A 14,339-nucleotide genomic window follows, 5' to 3' on the forward strand; every position below is an offset into this window, starting at 1 on the left:
GAAGTGGAAGGTAGACAGGAAGTGGCGGGTAGACAGGTGAGAGGACAGCAGTCTCCACCCACTTGTCACATGATCAACGTTTGTTTCCTCCTGCCTGCTGTTATAGAGCAGCTTTTATCCGAACTGGAGAAAACATGAAGCCGACATTGAAAGGCTGTGTAAACAGGTCAGTTCACCCCGCTGCTTCCCAAAAGGACGGATTTACGGGTAGCACAGATAAACCTGTTGGAACCTTTTGTTCATGTTTCTGGTGCGTCGGGCAGCATACATGCTTTTAAACTGAACTGCACCATCAGGAGATGAAGCCTAAAGGCGAACCCGTCCAGTTCTGTGGCAGTTAAACCCATTTATTTAGATTTTTAGTTATTTATGGTCCGGGAACTGATTCTAAAAGTGACATCATCATGACTCCCGGTGCACCGCGTTGCCTCGACCAGCAGAGGCCGCTGCGCCGCCTGGACGCTGACGTCATGTGACGTACGAGGAAAAGTGAAAACAGCACAACAAACCAGCAGGCAGCTAGCCACCGTTAAACTGGAGGTTATCAGGAGGGGCTGGACCCAGCTGCAGTTCGGCGGTTCGGTTCGGGAAGGACAGGAAAGGTGAGTCAGAACCATGTGATCCGCTTCCTGTTGGCTTGTTGCTATAACTCTCATTTTGACCGTTTTTACGCTCATCAGTACGCAGGTCACGTGTTTAGGATCCATTTAAATTAAAGCTAATTTAAAGGATTAAATCCAAAATGTTCCGCCTCAGCGGACTCATAGTTTCCATCTATAATCTGTGATTTTAATCTGTCGGGATGATGCAGATTATGTCAGCACAGGAACCGAACTGTGTAGAAAAGACTCCGTCTGCTGTGTGTTCGGCTGAATCAGCAGCAGAACCGGGAAGTTCTGCTTTTCTTCATGGACTCTGGTTCCGGCTCAGCTGACTGCAGGGAGTTCTCTCTGCTCACTTTCAGTTCCTCTGGGAGCTGCTTTCATTTCTGTCCCCATCCCAGACCTTCCTCTGACGTCACCAACACCTCCATGAAGCTCCGCCTCCTTGACTCCTCCCACATCGTCTGTCCAACATACTGAGCGTCTCCTCCTTCTGCAGGACTTCCGTCTGGAGGCAAAGATTTTACTGGTTGGGACAAATATGGGCAGAGCTGATAGATGGTGGGACAGAGATCTGTCCCACCATCAGTTTGTCCATCTTTATGTCCATCCATGTTGAAGTCTGAACTCTGACACCTGTCCCAGAGGACGGAGACGTTTGGTCATGTGGACATGTCTTCTGCGTCCAACTGATTTTATAATCTTCATTTTCTGTTAACGCTGTAGCTAAATTAGAGGGAGACGTCTCCGGTCAAATGTCCTCCGGCTGTCCCCCCCAGTCCCCGGCCGTAGCGAAGACAGAGGTAGCGGTGGAGGGAGAGTGCCCCCTGCTGGCCGCCACCTTCGCCTACTGGGACAACATCCTGGGGCCTCGCGTGCGCCACATGTGGGCGCCGCGCGGCGAGCAGCCGATGTCGCTGAGCGACGGCGAGGTCACCTTCCTGGCCAACCACACGCTGAACGGAGAGATCCTGCGCAACGCCGAGTGCGGCGCCGTGGACGTCAAGTTCTTCGTCTTGGCAGAGAAAGGTGTCATCATCGTGTCTCTGATCTTCGACGGCGAGCTAAAGGGCGACAAGAACACGTGCGCCCTGTCCGTCATCCTGCCGCAGACCGAGCTGGCCTTCTACCTGCCGCTGCACGCCGCCTGCGTGGAGCGGCTCACACACGGCATCCGCAAAGGACGCATCTGGATGCAGAAGGTTTGGGGAGAACTTTAGCGTTAGCTGTCTGTAAACACTGTGTTGCTTTAGCGTTAGCTGTCTGTAAACACTGTGTTGCCTTAGCGCTTTAGCGTTAGCTGTCTGTAAACACTGTGTTGCCTTAGCGCTTTAGCGTTAGCTGTCTGTAAACACTGTGTTGCCTTAGCGCTTTAGCATTAGCTGTGTGTAAACACTGTGTTGCCTTAGCGCTTTAGCGTTAGCTGTCTGTAAACACTGTGTTGCTTTAGCGCTTTAGCATTAGCTGTCTGTAAACACTGTGTTGCCTTAGCGCTTTAGCGTTAGCTGTCTGTAAACACTGTGTTGCTTTAGCGTTAGCTGGCAGTAAACACTGTGTTGCTTTAGCGTTAGCTGTCTGTAAACACTGTGTTGCCTTAGCGCTTTAGCGTTAGCTGTCTGTAAACACTGTGTTGCTTTAGCGCTTTAGCATTAGCTGGCAGTAAACACTGTGTTGCTTTAGCGTTAGCTTCCGCTCAGTACCGTGTTTCTCGTCTCTGAGTCGATGTTAAGTTTTTCTCCATTGTCCATAAACCTGGTCAGAACCTGATCAGAACCGGGTTGCTGTGTGAAGCTCATAGTTTCTTGCTCCCTGTAACTTTCAGGGCTACAACATCATCTCAGTGCTGAGCCTGGAGATCGCCCCCATCATGGAGCTGCTGGCCTCCATGAAGTCTCACTGCGTGCCTGAAGAAATAGACGTAAGCTGAGATCTGGTGCTTGGTTTTATTTTCTAGCATTTAAATCAGGTTTTCTCTGATCTGGACGGTTTGTTTCCTGCGGAGCAGATCAGAGACACCGTGCTAAATGATGACGACATCGGGGACAGCTGCCATGAGGGCTTCCTCCACAAGTAAGCCTAATGGAGACAGATGACAAACAATGGTCGTTTAACACCCGTCAGCCACCTGATGATGAGTGATGGCGCTCTCCCAGCTCAGCTTCTCCCCAGAGAAACCGAGACGGAGGAATCGCCCGCCAGTGAGCAGGAGGCCAGCTTTAGAGCCTTAAATGGGCACAGCTGAGAGGATTTGTGGGCTTGGCCTTCTGTGATGATTTAAAAAGTCATTTCAAAGCGTCTTTTAGCTCCAGACTGGGATTAACAGCAGGACAAGACCAAATATGTGACCATAGAAAACCATCCTGAGATGACTTGTTCATCTGCTCCACACATCCAGATCCCCAGACTCACTGACTGCAGTTAGCACTGTAGAATGGCTCATTTGATCAGCAGAGCTAATTGGATACTAACTGGCTCTAATTTTCAAGCATCTGTCTTCCAGAGCCATCAGCTCCCATCTGCAGACGTGCGGCTGCTCCGTCGTGGTCGGAAGCAACCCAGAGAAAGTAAACAAGGTGAGTTTACTGGAACCAACCGCGTGTAAACTCATCACCGGGCTCACCCCTGCTAACCTGCTAATGCGCTAACAGCACATCTAATTTAAATAGTGTGGCACCTTACTGTTAGCTTCTGCTAAACACCATTTTAGAATAGCACTAGCCTGTACTAAATACCATGTTAGCGTAGCGCTGTGGCATTAGCTTTTGTGAAATGCTATAGCACCATGCGCTGCAGTGTTAGCTTCTGCTAACGGTGTGGAACGCTGTTCTGCTGATGCTAGCACATATCCTAGCAGCTGAGCCAAACTGGACCCAACTGGTTCTGGATGGACCTGGAGACTTAAAAACCTCTGAGTGGATATTCCTCCAGTTTTCTGAGGTTCTGCTCATGTGTTACCAGATCGTCCGGACGCTCTGCCTGTTCCTGACTCCAGCTGAGAGGAAGTGTTCCCGCCTCTGCCGGGCCAGCTCCTCCTTCAAGTACGACACGGGTCTGTTCGTCCAGGGACTCCTGAAGGTATCTGCCAGCGCCGCGCGGTTCTGCAGGCCTGCTTTGACCCGCCGTCTGACGCTGCCGCTGTCTGCTTCCAGGACTCCACGGGCAGCTTCGTGCTGCCGTTCCGCCAGGTGCTGTACGCGCCGTACCCGACCACGCACATCGACGTGGACATCAACACCGTGAAGCAGATGCCGCCGTGCCACGAACACACCTTCAACCAGCGGCGCTACATGCGCTCTGAGCTCAACACGCTGTGGAAGACCGACAGTGAGGACGACATCCCGCCGGAAACCGTGATCCACACAGACGAAACCTTCACTCCGGACCTGTAAGCTCTCCTTAAGCCCCACCCCAAACTCTTAAATCCCACCCCAATCTGTAAGCCCCGCCCCCAGGTGTTTATTTGATAGGTAACCAATGAGATGTTCGTCCTTCATTTCCCAGGAACATCTTCCAGGATGTCCTGCATACCGACACGTTGGTCAGATCCTTCATAGACGAGGTGAGACGTTTTTATTGAGGGAGTTATGAAACATGAAACTGCTGCTGCAAGTTACTCAGCAGGCTGTTGCTAGGTAACCACAAACCAGGCTATTCCTTGGTAACCAAAGAGTGAGTTAGTTGGCTGATTCCACCAACCTGGCTTGGCTGAGAGGTTGAGCAGTTCTTTCCTCTGCCTACATCACCCAGAATGCTGTGCGGTTCTGGATCAGCATTCACTAAATATTATCTATTGATTCTGATCACATCCGTCCATGTTCTTCCTGCCTTATCCCATTGGAGTCAGGGGGTTGCTGGTCTCCAGCTGTCAACAGGTGAGAGGCGGGGTCACCTGGTCAGGTCACCAGTCCATCGCCAGGGCAACACAGAGACACACAGGACAAACAACCACACTCACACCTAGGGAGAATTTAGAGAGACCAATTAACCTGACAGTCATGCTTTTGGACTGTGGGAGGAAGAACCCACCATGCACAGGGGGAACATGCTAACTCCATGCTAGCTCCATGCAGAAAGACCCTAGGCCGGGAATCGAACCCAGGACCTTCTTGCTGCAAGGCAACAGTGCTACCAACTGCTCCACTGTCACAATAGACATAATCACATGTCTATTGTGACATACAGTATATTATTATTGTTTTTTTCTCCCCTCCAGGGGGTCTTTTGTGGGCTCTAGTGTCCCTTATATGATAGTAGGCTGACAGGAAAGGAGAGGGAGGAAGACATGCGGCAAATGTCGCCGGGTCCGGGAATCGAACCCGCGACGGCCGCGTCGAGGACTCAAGGCCTCCAAATGTGGGTCACGCCATCCGCTACGCCACCACGGCACGCCCCATATATTATTATTAAATGATTGAAATTAACTATAGTTGATAAAAAATAGTTTTACCCTGCAGGAGTCAGAAACCATGTTGACTCCAGAAAACCAATTAACCTGGTAGTTAGCTAAGTGGGAGTTAGCTAGGTGGTAGTTGGCTAACTGGTAGTTAGCTAAGTGGTAATTAGCTAAAACGGTAGATAGCTAAGTGGTAATTAGCTAGCCCGGTGGTGACCTAAGCTATGTGGCTAGCTATGTAGTAGTTAGCTAACTGGTAGTTAGCTAAGTGGTAGTTAGCTAGCTTAGTCATCCAGCGGCCTGCTGTGTTTTGAAGTTAAAAAAATACTTAAAGTTGGCAGGAAATTGTAAAACATCACCAGGTAATTATGTGTTATTGGAAGACATTATTAATAATACCTAAACACCAACTATAAAGTCTTAAAAAAGGAAAAAAACCTGAAATACATAAAGTAGTGCCTAGACTGGTGGCTGCCAGGCTGATAATCCACTGGGAGAAACCAGACAGGAAAAACATCCTAAAACTGGGAAAACTGGACAGGTTGGGGCTGGTGCCTGTTCTAATCGCCATGGCAACACCGGCCTGACCTGTTGTGAAGGGCAGGAAGCAGAAGCTGCTGCCAAACGAACAGAAACAGTTTGATGTGTTGAACTGAATAATTGAGGCTGCTGCCTCTTTCGTCCAGGTGTTCCTGCTGAAGCCCGGCCTGGCCCTCAGGAGCTCCTACCTGGCCCAGTTCCTGCTGCTGCTGCACCGCAAGGCGCTCACGCTGCTCAAGTACATCGAGGACGAGACGTAAGAGGCCGCACGGCGGGGGCAGCGTCATGCTGCGGGCACGTCTGAAACCCAGCAGGACGATGACCTGTGACCCTGGTGGGGTTTATCCCCTCTGACCGGGGGTCCGTAGTGCGGCTCGTGGGCCATTTGTGGCCCTTGGGCTGATGTTTTTGCGGCCCGATCCAGATTTGTTCCCCAGCACCAGAAGTTGTAAATAAAAACCTTTTGGTTTTAAATCAGGACAAACTGATCAGAAACAAACATGAATCTGTTACCAGTAGAAATTATTGATCTTTAGTTATTAAATATGTATTAAGCTGATCAAACCGAGCTGACCTCTGTTCACAGGCAGAAAGGGAAGAAGCCGTTCCGGGCCCTCCGGAACCTGAAGGCGGACCTGGACCTGAAGGCCGAGGGGGACCTGAACATCGTCATGGCGATGGCCGAGAAGCTGAGGGCAGGGCTTCACTCCTTCGTGTTCGGGAAGCCGTTCTACACCAGCGTGCAGGAGAGGGACGTGCTCATGAGCTTCTGACCCCACCAGGTCAAACCGGGTATAACCGGGTCGGACCGGGTTCTGGTCCAGTATTCAGACGGCTGGTTCTGACTGAAGTTGGTAGCTTCCTTCGTCTCCAGGAACCAGAATTCGGTCTGATGTTAACTTGGATTTAAGCTGATATTTATTTTAAATGTGCTGAAGTTGGGAGACAACTGGAGCTTTTTAATATTTTATAATCATGAATAATTTAAATTATGACGAGTTATTAAACTCCGGCTCAACTGTGAGCCAAACATTTAAAGTTTATAGACGATAAATCAGCAAAGCTGCTGAGATTAAAAGCTTCACACTCTGTTCTGCCATTCTCTGATTGGCTGTCAGGGTTCTCTGCCATTCTCTGATTGGCTGTCAGGACCTGAGTTGTTTCATGTTTTACCTTATTTTGTCGATGCTTTTCTCAGCTGTTTGTTTTCTGTCCATCAGCAAGAAACGTTTCAGGAATAAAGGTTAAATAAAACATCAGAACTGTTTACTTCCTTTGTAGCTGAACTGAATCCAACCAACCAACCAGTCATCCATCCGTCTTTCAGTCATTTAATTTTTGAACTTTTCTCCAGTTCGGTCCTCACTGGTTGTGGTTTCCACACAGAACCACCAGCTCTGAATGTAGAATCCCAATTAGAGGTTAAAACATGAAACTCGTCAGTAATGAAACTGCAGTTTTCCATCCCAGCGTCCCTGAAGAGCCGCGCCAAAAGCGCCTCACCTTCCACAACAGCCTGAGTATATTTACATTTCCTCTGAGATCCTTCAGTGCTGCATATTTAAACTAAGACAAGCTGCTAATTATGTAGAAAGTCTGCAGCAGCGACGTCCTTCAGGACTTCAGCAGACAGAAAGCTGCTAATGCTGTTAGCGCTGCTCAGAGCCGGACGTCCGTCAGGGAGCAGGCGGGTCTGAAGGACAACTTAACTGCTTACAGGTTTAACAAACACCCAGGAGGTTTAGCAAATAAACAGCAGCTCTAAGTCCTCCTGCTGATGGACCAAAGATGGTGCCCAAATGCACTTAGGAGAATTTAAACCTCCTCGGGGGACAGCAGCCTCAGCTTGGTGCAGAGAAAACACTTATTAATTAAAGCACTAAGCTCAGGCTATGATTCAGATTAGTTTAAAAAGTTTCTCTCTAAGGAAAACCAGCAGAGCATCCTGTCGCTGCGGCGTTCACTCCTCCTGGCCAGCAGGGGGCGACAGAGTACAATCCCTCATTCTCAGCATGCATGCAGCGACAGCAGAGAGAAAAAACTTTGAGCCACTTCAGAGCACAACATCCGTATTTTCAAAATAATTCACTAAAGACAGAAAATACTTGCTATATAATGAATACAGGAGTATATTGGGATCACTGCTGCCACCACGTGTTTTGGAGGGGAACTGCTTGTTCCAGAGTCGTGCAGCGACTGGCTCCGCCCCGTTACCGGGAAGAAACCTCCAGCAGAACCAGAACCAGCTGCCACACAAAACAACCCAGAAGGCGTGATCCAGGAGAACTTTCTGCTAAAGAAAAGCGAAGCATTAATGGCAGCAGCAGCTCCAGCTCTGAGTCGGTTTAAAGGCTGGAAACTCCACCGTCTCCAAGCAGCAGTTTACTTTGCAGGCAGTGAAGAACAACCACAGATAAAATTACAAAAAAAACCCCACAACATCCATAATGCTTTAGCCTTTACCTTTAGCCTTTAGCTGTAGCCTTTACTTTAGCTTTTAGCATTAGTCTTGTTTACAAGGCTACAGGGTTAAATCATCTGCAGAAGGAGAGCTTTAGGTAGTTAGCAGCAGTAGGACGGTGTTACAGAACGCTACACCAGCTGTAGCTTCTATTGTGAGAAAAGAACAAAGAGTTGAAATAACAGCAAATACCACAAAACTGGAGAGTAGTAGGAGAATAAAGTTAAGTCTTCCAGCAGCCTGAGCCTGTTGCTGCATGACAGAAGAAATAGTTCAGGTTAACCTAAACCACTAACTAAAAGTAGGCTATAAATTGCTACTGGAGTTGATTTGCCTGCAAAATAATTTTTTACAGTGCACATGTCTCACAAACTTTAAATGTGTGGAATATTAATAAGGCTAATATTTATCATAAGGCTCAACGAAGTCAAACTCTGAAAAATAAAAACCATACTTATAAATTTACTAAACATACAGGCTAATATTCAAGTCAAAACCTTTATAAAAGAGAAGAAATTTCTGGAATAAAGTGAACTTTTCTGGAAATAAATTTCTTCACTTTGTAGATTTAAATAAAAAAAATCTCCCTTGTTTACGCTTTAAATCACGTTTCTTTGAGGTTAAATATCAAAACAACCTTCCTTTAATTCCATCGTCCATAAACGATCGTGTCGATAGGTAAAAAATCCGAGGTGGGCGTGGACTTAACCAAGATTTTATTTGATTGGTTAGCTGCTGAACGGCTACTTTTTCTTGATTGGTCAGTTGTGTGACAGCTCGGGTAAGAGCAGGAAGAAACACTCAGTGGCGTACAGCCGTGTAAATAGTGAAGAGAGGATGCTAGGTGTGGATCCCGACAGAAGGGCGGCTGCTGCTGGTTGACTGGAGCCAGGATGAGACCTGCTCCCGTACCGGGAGTTCTACGGTAGGCCGCTCTCAGTAATGGAGCTCGGTGTGTGGGAGGAACGGGAGAAGCCAATAGGCGCGGCCTGCTTCGTTAGCAGGCTAGCGGCTAGCCGTAATGCTAACGATGTTGGAGAGACTTAAAAACTGTGGAGCTGAAACGGAACCGCCAGGTGGTTCTGGACGGGTTCGCTGGGATTTAGAATCACGTTTCTACTTGTGTCTTCATAAAATGCGCTGCATGCGGTTCGTTTTGGCTTCCAGTTCAGCAGAATAAGGAATTAGTCCAGAATTAGCGCTTTGCATGAAAATGTCAAGTTCATATTTTTGTCTTGTTTACACCCAGTCTAGATATCAGAATTGTTTATATCCCGAACTGTCGGGTTCTGGTTCGGTCAGAGAGGCGGGGTTCGGTCCAGAGATCGCCGAAGTTGGCTTCTGAATCGCCGCTTCAGTAAAGGGCTGTTCCGCATATTTAGGCTGCCTTTAATCAGCTAAAATCTGAAATACTTGGACGGATCAAACCGGGGCAGATAATTCTACACTTCAAAACCCAATTCATGATTCATTTGCCTTTATTCTTTCTCTAAAATGAGTAAAAATGACCATAGTGTTGAAATTGTGCTTTTCATAAATTAAAAAATAATGTTTAATCCAGGCTTGGTTAGTGGTGAATAAACATTGTAATCCAGTCAGAGTAGCAGTATTTATGTGTTTTTACTCAAATAAAAGTTAAAAACTAGAAATTACTCAAGATTTTTAAAAGTATTTGGTAAAAAAAAGTGACTAAAATAAATTAATACAAACAAATAATGTAATTACATAACAGATTTTAAGCAGAAGAAACACTTTTTCATATACGTTCTCCCAATATAAACTTATGAAACTCATACTTAGTATATACAATAGTGTATATATGTTAGAATAAGCTCCTTTCAGAAATAATATATAGTCTGTACCGTATTCAGAGATTTTACTGAAAATTTTTGATGCTTAATTACAGCATAATGGCTCCATAAATATAAACATTGCTGCTCTAAAACATTTCCATGTGAAATAAACTTCTTCAGGGCGCCAGAGATCTGATTGCTCTCATTTAGCTGCACACAAACTGCATTTAGTCATACTTTCAATTTACTGGTGTTGTTTTTTTAAATGCTCATGAACAAAACAATGTAGAAAATGGTAAAAATGAAGATTTCAACAATGTTGTCAGTTTTTTAAACATCACCAAATTGGAATTTTTCAAAATTCTTATGATTTTAATAGATTTTTCACGATAAATGATCCATCTGAAACTGGTAGTTTAAAACCCTGAAATTGATCTGAACTTCCCTTAAAAAAAACATCAGATCCGCTTGAATCAGCTGACCGATGAATTACGGTTTGACCATTTTCAGTGTTTTAGATTTTAGTTCATCAGATGTCATCCAGCTTCCTGATGGAGTTGAAATCAGACGCTAACTTCAGCGTACGTTACTGCAGGCAATAACACAGTTGTTAGTAAAACTGAAACGAGTTTACCTGAGTTGACAGGTTACAGGTGAGTCACCCAGAGCGGCACTTTATTCCATAAAGTTTCAGAAGCTGAACTGGCCTTACAGGAAGCTCTGCAAGGAAATGATTGGGTCACTGACAGAGAAGGCACCAGATTTTTCTAATACTAAATAAAAACATGAATTTCCTCTAGTACAGATAAACACCAACAGGTTACAGCTTTGGTAATAATGTGTTGAAAATTGATGATCAAATCTGGATAAATTTAACATCTAAAATCTGTCAAAGAATTTAAAAAATGTACGTTTTTTATCTGAAATGCAAAATGTTTCATTTTTGTATAGTTTTGGCTTAATTACTGCTCTGAATAAGTTAATTTTTTCAGCAGATTGCATTTTTGAGTCTGTACACTCCAGTTAGCGATTTATTGATTACTAAATTAATTGATCAATTCAGTGATGAATCTGATGGTCAGAAGTGGAAAACCTTTAAGAATGGTTCCTGCTTTACCAGCATATTACCACTCATTCGTTTATTATAGACTCATTAATACTCTCTGAAGCTTAATAAAGCATTGATTTGAATTCATTAATGTTTTTATGGTGTGTCGGAACCGAACCGACCCGATTTAATTCTCCTTTTTCAGCTTTGTCATCACATTGACTTCCTGTCTGAAGACACTTTGAGTTTTAAATAGGAAAGTGAAAATAGAAACACTTTTACTCATTTATTAAAATCCCATGTTCAAACATTAAGGACTCATAACAATTATTGGTACAGCTAATAATAAAAACATACAACTAAAGCAGTTTAACTTTCTACCTTCCTTTAAGTGGATATGAGTGTTTTTAGAAACTTCTCACTTGTAGACCTTCCTGTTTCTGTGGGGAAGAAATATGACGTGACACGGCGACCCGTCTCTCTGCAGCAGCATGTTGTCCTCTAAACAGATAGAAATGAAAATAATCCCCAAAGCTCAGAGAATGTCATTAAAAATGTCTCATAATGACACGGAGACGAACGCTGTCCCGCTCACTTTTTTACTCTTGGAGAGTTCTGATATGTAACCATAGCAACCAGGTATTGTTTTCACAACCGGGATCGGCTGAGGAGCTTCACAAATGACACCTGAACTCTGACCCCAAACCTCAGAGGAGTTGAAGTTCCTGCCAACATTAACTGTTTGTCCAAGCAGAACTGGACTCTTACTGGTCAGACTGGAGTCACACTGAGCTTCTGAGCAACAAACACTCTGAAATGAGGAGACTCGTGTCCATTAGAAGGCATGGTGGAAGACGTGTGATGCTGGGGGCCTGGCACCCCGACTGGATGGCTCACCATCGGGTTCAGCAGCTCTGCAGCAGATGGCTCAAGATGGATGCCATGGTCACAAAGGAAAATCTGTGTGTAAACTTTGAAATGTTTATGATTCATTCTTTGGTGTCAAATCATGCATAACTGGACCGACCCACCGAAATCATATTTACTAATTCTTTTATTTTTCAAGATGGCCACCGTAGTTGTCATGGAAAATAAATTTTTGCACAAAAATCACCAGTTAGATGGATGTTTGGTGTCAAATAACAGTCGGCGTATATTGAACTATAAAAAACATTTAATATTTTCTAGCTCGTTTCCTTTTTCTGGTGGAAGTTTTTAAAAATGGCCGCCATGGTGGAAGAAAATATCAGCAGCCATAGCTGACCTAAAAGTTAGCTTCACTAATTCACTCTACAAGAGTATTAGCTATGCTAATGCTTAACTACTACATGCATAAAAAATTAGCTGAAGCTAATGCTAACCACTAAGTCTCCTGTCTCTCTTCTTCTCCTTCTCATTCCAGCTGACTCTCTAACAGCAAAGTCCTCAGTGTCTGATTCTGCTGCATTTTGTCACTTTAAAGTTGAATGAACAGGATGACCAAAGAGGAAACCTTTGATGAGACATAAAGTTATGAAAATGGGGAAGATTTTATGCAATAAATGGTTGAAAAGGTTAAAAAACGACAGCCATCTTGAAATTCAAGTGGCTAATGGGAAATATGAAGAAAAGTACAACCTGAGGAGCTAGCATGCTAACTTTTATGCTTGTATCCATGACTGAAACTCATTCTTACAGTGATTAGCTGCTTTATGACTCAGTCGTTTCCATAGAAACCCAGTCCAGGGGGTCAGCAGGTGAAACAACAGGAATCTGACCTTAAGTGAGGAGCTCCTTTGTGCAGCAGCTGTTCTGTGGTGCTGCTGATGTTGATCCTAAAAGCTGAAAACCTTCTCTTTTTTTCCCTCCCCACTTGAATCATGTTAGGTGTTTAGAAATCAGATCTACAGGTAGAAACAGGACTTTGTTGTTCCTCTTATAGCTTTAGCATCAGCCCTGCTTGCTGTTTTTAAGAGAAGAAAGCTCATCTGGTGCATGTTTGCTTTGATTTGTAGTTTTCTGCCGCTGCCTGAGAGCCTGTAGCCATGGATGAACAAGGCTCCAACAACACCTCCTTCCTCAACTACGAGGATCTGGAGACCTACCTGAACCGGCACAACTCCAAGTTCATCTGGCTGCTCGTTGGTAAGAGACTCACTGCAACCTTTATGGAAAAATATTACACCTTTAAAATGCTCCTTTAAAGGTGCAAAAGCATTCACAGCTATTTAGTTAGACTGGACAGCGAGCCGGCGTTAGATGAGTGGCCGGCGCGTTGGCGGGCCGGCGCGTTAGCCGCTGCTAGCGGAGCGGCTGGCACGTTAGCCGGCCCGTTAGCCGGCGCGTTAGCCGCTGTTAGCGGAGCGGCTGGCACGTTAGCAGTGAGCCGGTGTTAGCGAAGCGCCTGGTGTGTTAGCGGAGCGGTCGGTACGTTAGCCGCTGGCCGGCGGTGAGGTGTGCAGTGTGACTGATGTTGTGTTTTTCTTGTTTCAGCCACCATTCTGTCCTGTGGATGGATCATCTATTTAACTTATTACAACTCTCGCAACATCGGCCTCTTCCTCACCCTCATCATCAACCGGCTTTACAAGGGAGGCTACATTCACATCGGTATGTTGGACAGGAAGTGACTCCGGCGGAGGAAAGCATAGGCCCAGACCAACTTCCTGTTTCTGAGAAGCACTTCCTGTTTGCTGTCACAACATGTTGGGATAGTATGACTTGAGAAGCTGCTGATGTGTTTATGTATTTAAAGGGCCGGCATCATGTAAAATCAACTTGTCTCACATTGTGTTATTCCTTCATCTAAAGCACAGGTGTCAAACTCCAGTCCTCAAGGGCCGCTGTCCTGCAACTTTTAGTTGTGCCTCTGTTGCACCACCTGAATGGAATAATTAGGTCATTAGCAAGACTCTGGAGAACTGATCTACACAAGGAGGAGGTAATTAAGCCATTTCATTCCAGTGTTTTGTACCTGTGGCACATCTAAAAACTGCAGGACAGCGGACCTTCAGGACTGGAGTTTGACACCCCTGATCTAAAGCATTCCTGCAGTGTTGCTTGGAGAAATCCTTTTATCTCCATGGCAACCATTCAGCTGCATTACTTCTAGGTGGACCTGGCCCCGCCTTTGAGACACAGCTCCTCCCCCTCTCAGCTCCTTCAGACTAGCCAGCAACTATTAGCGAACAGCTGGTGGAACTGCTGAGCTCATTATATTAGCTGCTCCTCAGAGTAACACTGGTAGAAATGTTAAAGGGTTGATAGAGGAGCCATATTGGGATGACAACCTGGAGGCGGAGCTTCAGACAGAACTTTTAAAGAGACAGAGGCCCAATTTCAAGGAGTTAAATTACAAAGTAAAATTTATTTTAATTCATATGTGGTACATTTTTCTAATAACTGAACGTAACATAGTTACTTGATTGAGCTATAAGATGAAACTATATACCTGGAAAATGAATAACACTGTCCTTTTAAAGCTGCAGTACGTAACTTTTATAATATAATATATATATATATA

At 45.2% G+C, this 14,339-nt stretch overlaps 1 protein-coding gene across 3 annotated transcripts; it reads left to right on the top strand.

Moving 5' to 3' along the window:
* The first annotated feature begins 288 nt into the window (after positions 1 to 288).
* Positions 289 to 6,794, top strand: LOC116709602 (guanine nucleotide exchange C9orf72-like). Of its 3 annotated transcripts, none has more exons than XM_032548243.1 (10): positions 289 to 602; positions 1,004 to 1,804; positions 2,425 to 2,520; positions 2,608 to 2,672; positions 3,103 to 3,175; positions 3,561 to 3,677; positions 3,752 to 3,987; positions 4,104 to 4,161; positions 5,682 to 5,791; positions 6,122 to 6,794. In XM_032548243.1, exons 2-10 carry the CDS (start codon positions 1,358 to 1,360, stop codon positions 6,306 to 6,308), a joined length of 1,389 nt encoding a protein of 462 aa, XP_032404134.1. In that variant the 5' UTR covers positions 289 to 602; positions 1,004 to 1,357; the 3' UTR covers positions 6,309 to 6,794. The 3 variants fall into 3 exon arrangements, with proteins under 3 accessions (XP_032404134.1, XP_032404133.1, XP_032404135.1); XM_032548242.1 differs by having other exon boundaries at positions 1,322 to 1,804; XM_032548244.1 differs by having other exon boundaries at positions 1,329 to 1,804.
* The last annotated feature ends 7,545 nt before the right edge of the window (positions 6,795 to 14,339 follow it).

The sequence above is a fragment of the Xiphophorus hellerii genome, chromosome 19 (assembly GCF_003331165.1).
Source record: "Xiphophorus hellerii strain 12219 chromosome 19, Xiphophorus_hellerii-4.1, whole genome shotgun sequence".
NCBI lineage: Eukaryota > Metazoa > Chordata > Actinopteri > Cyprinodontiformes > Poeciliidae > Xiphophorus > Xiphophorus hellerii.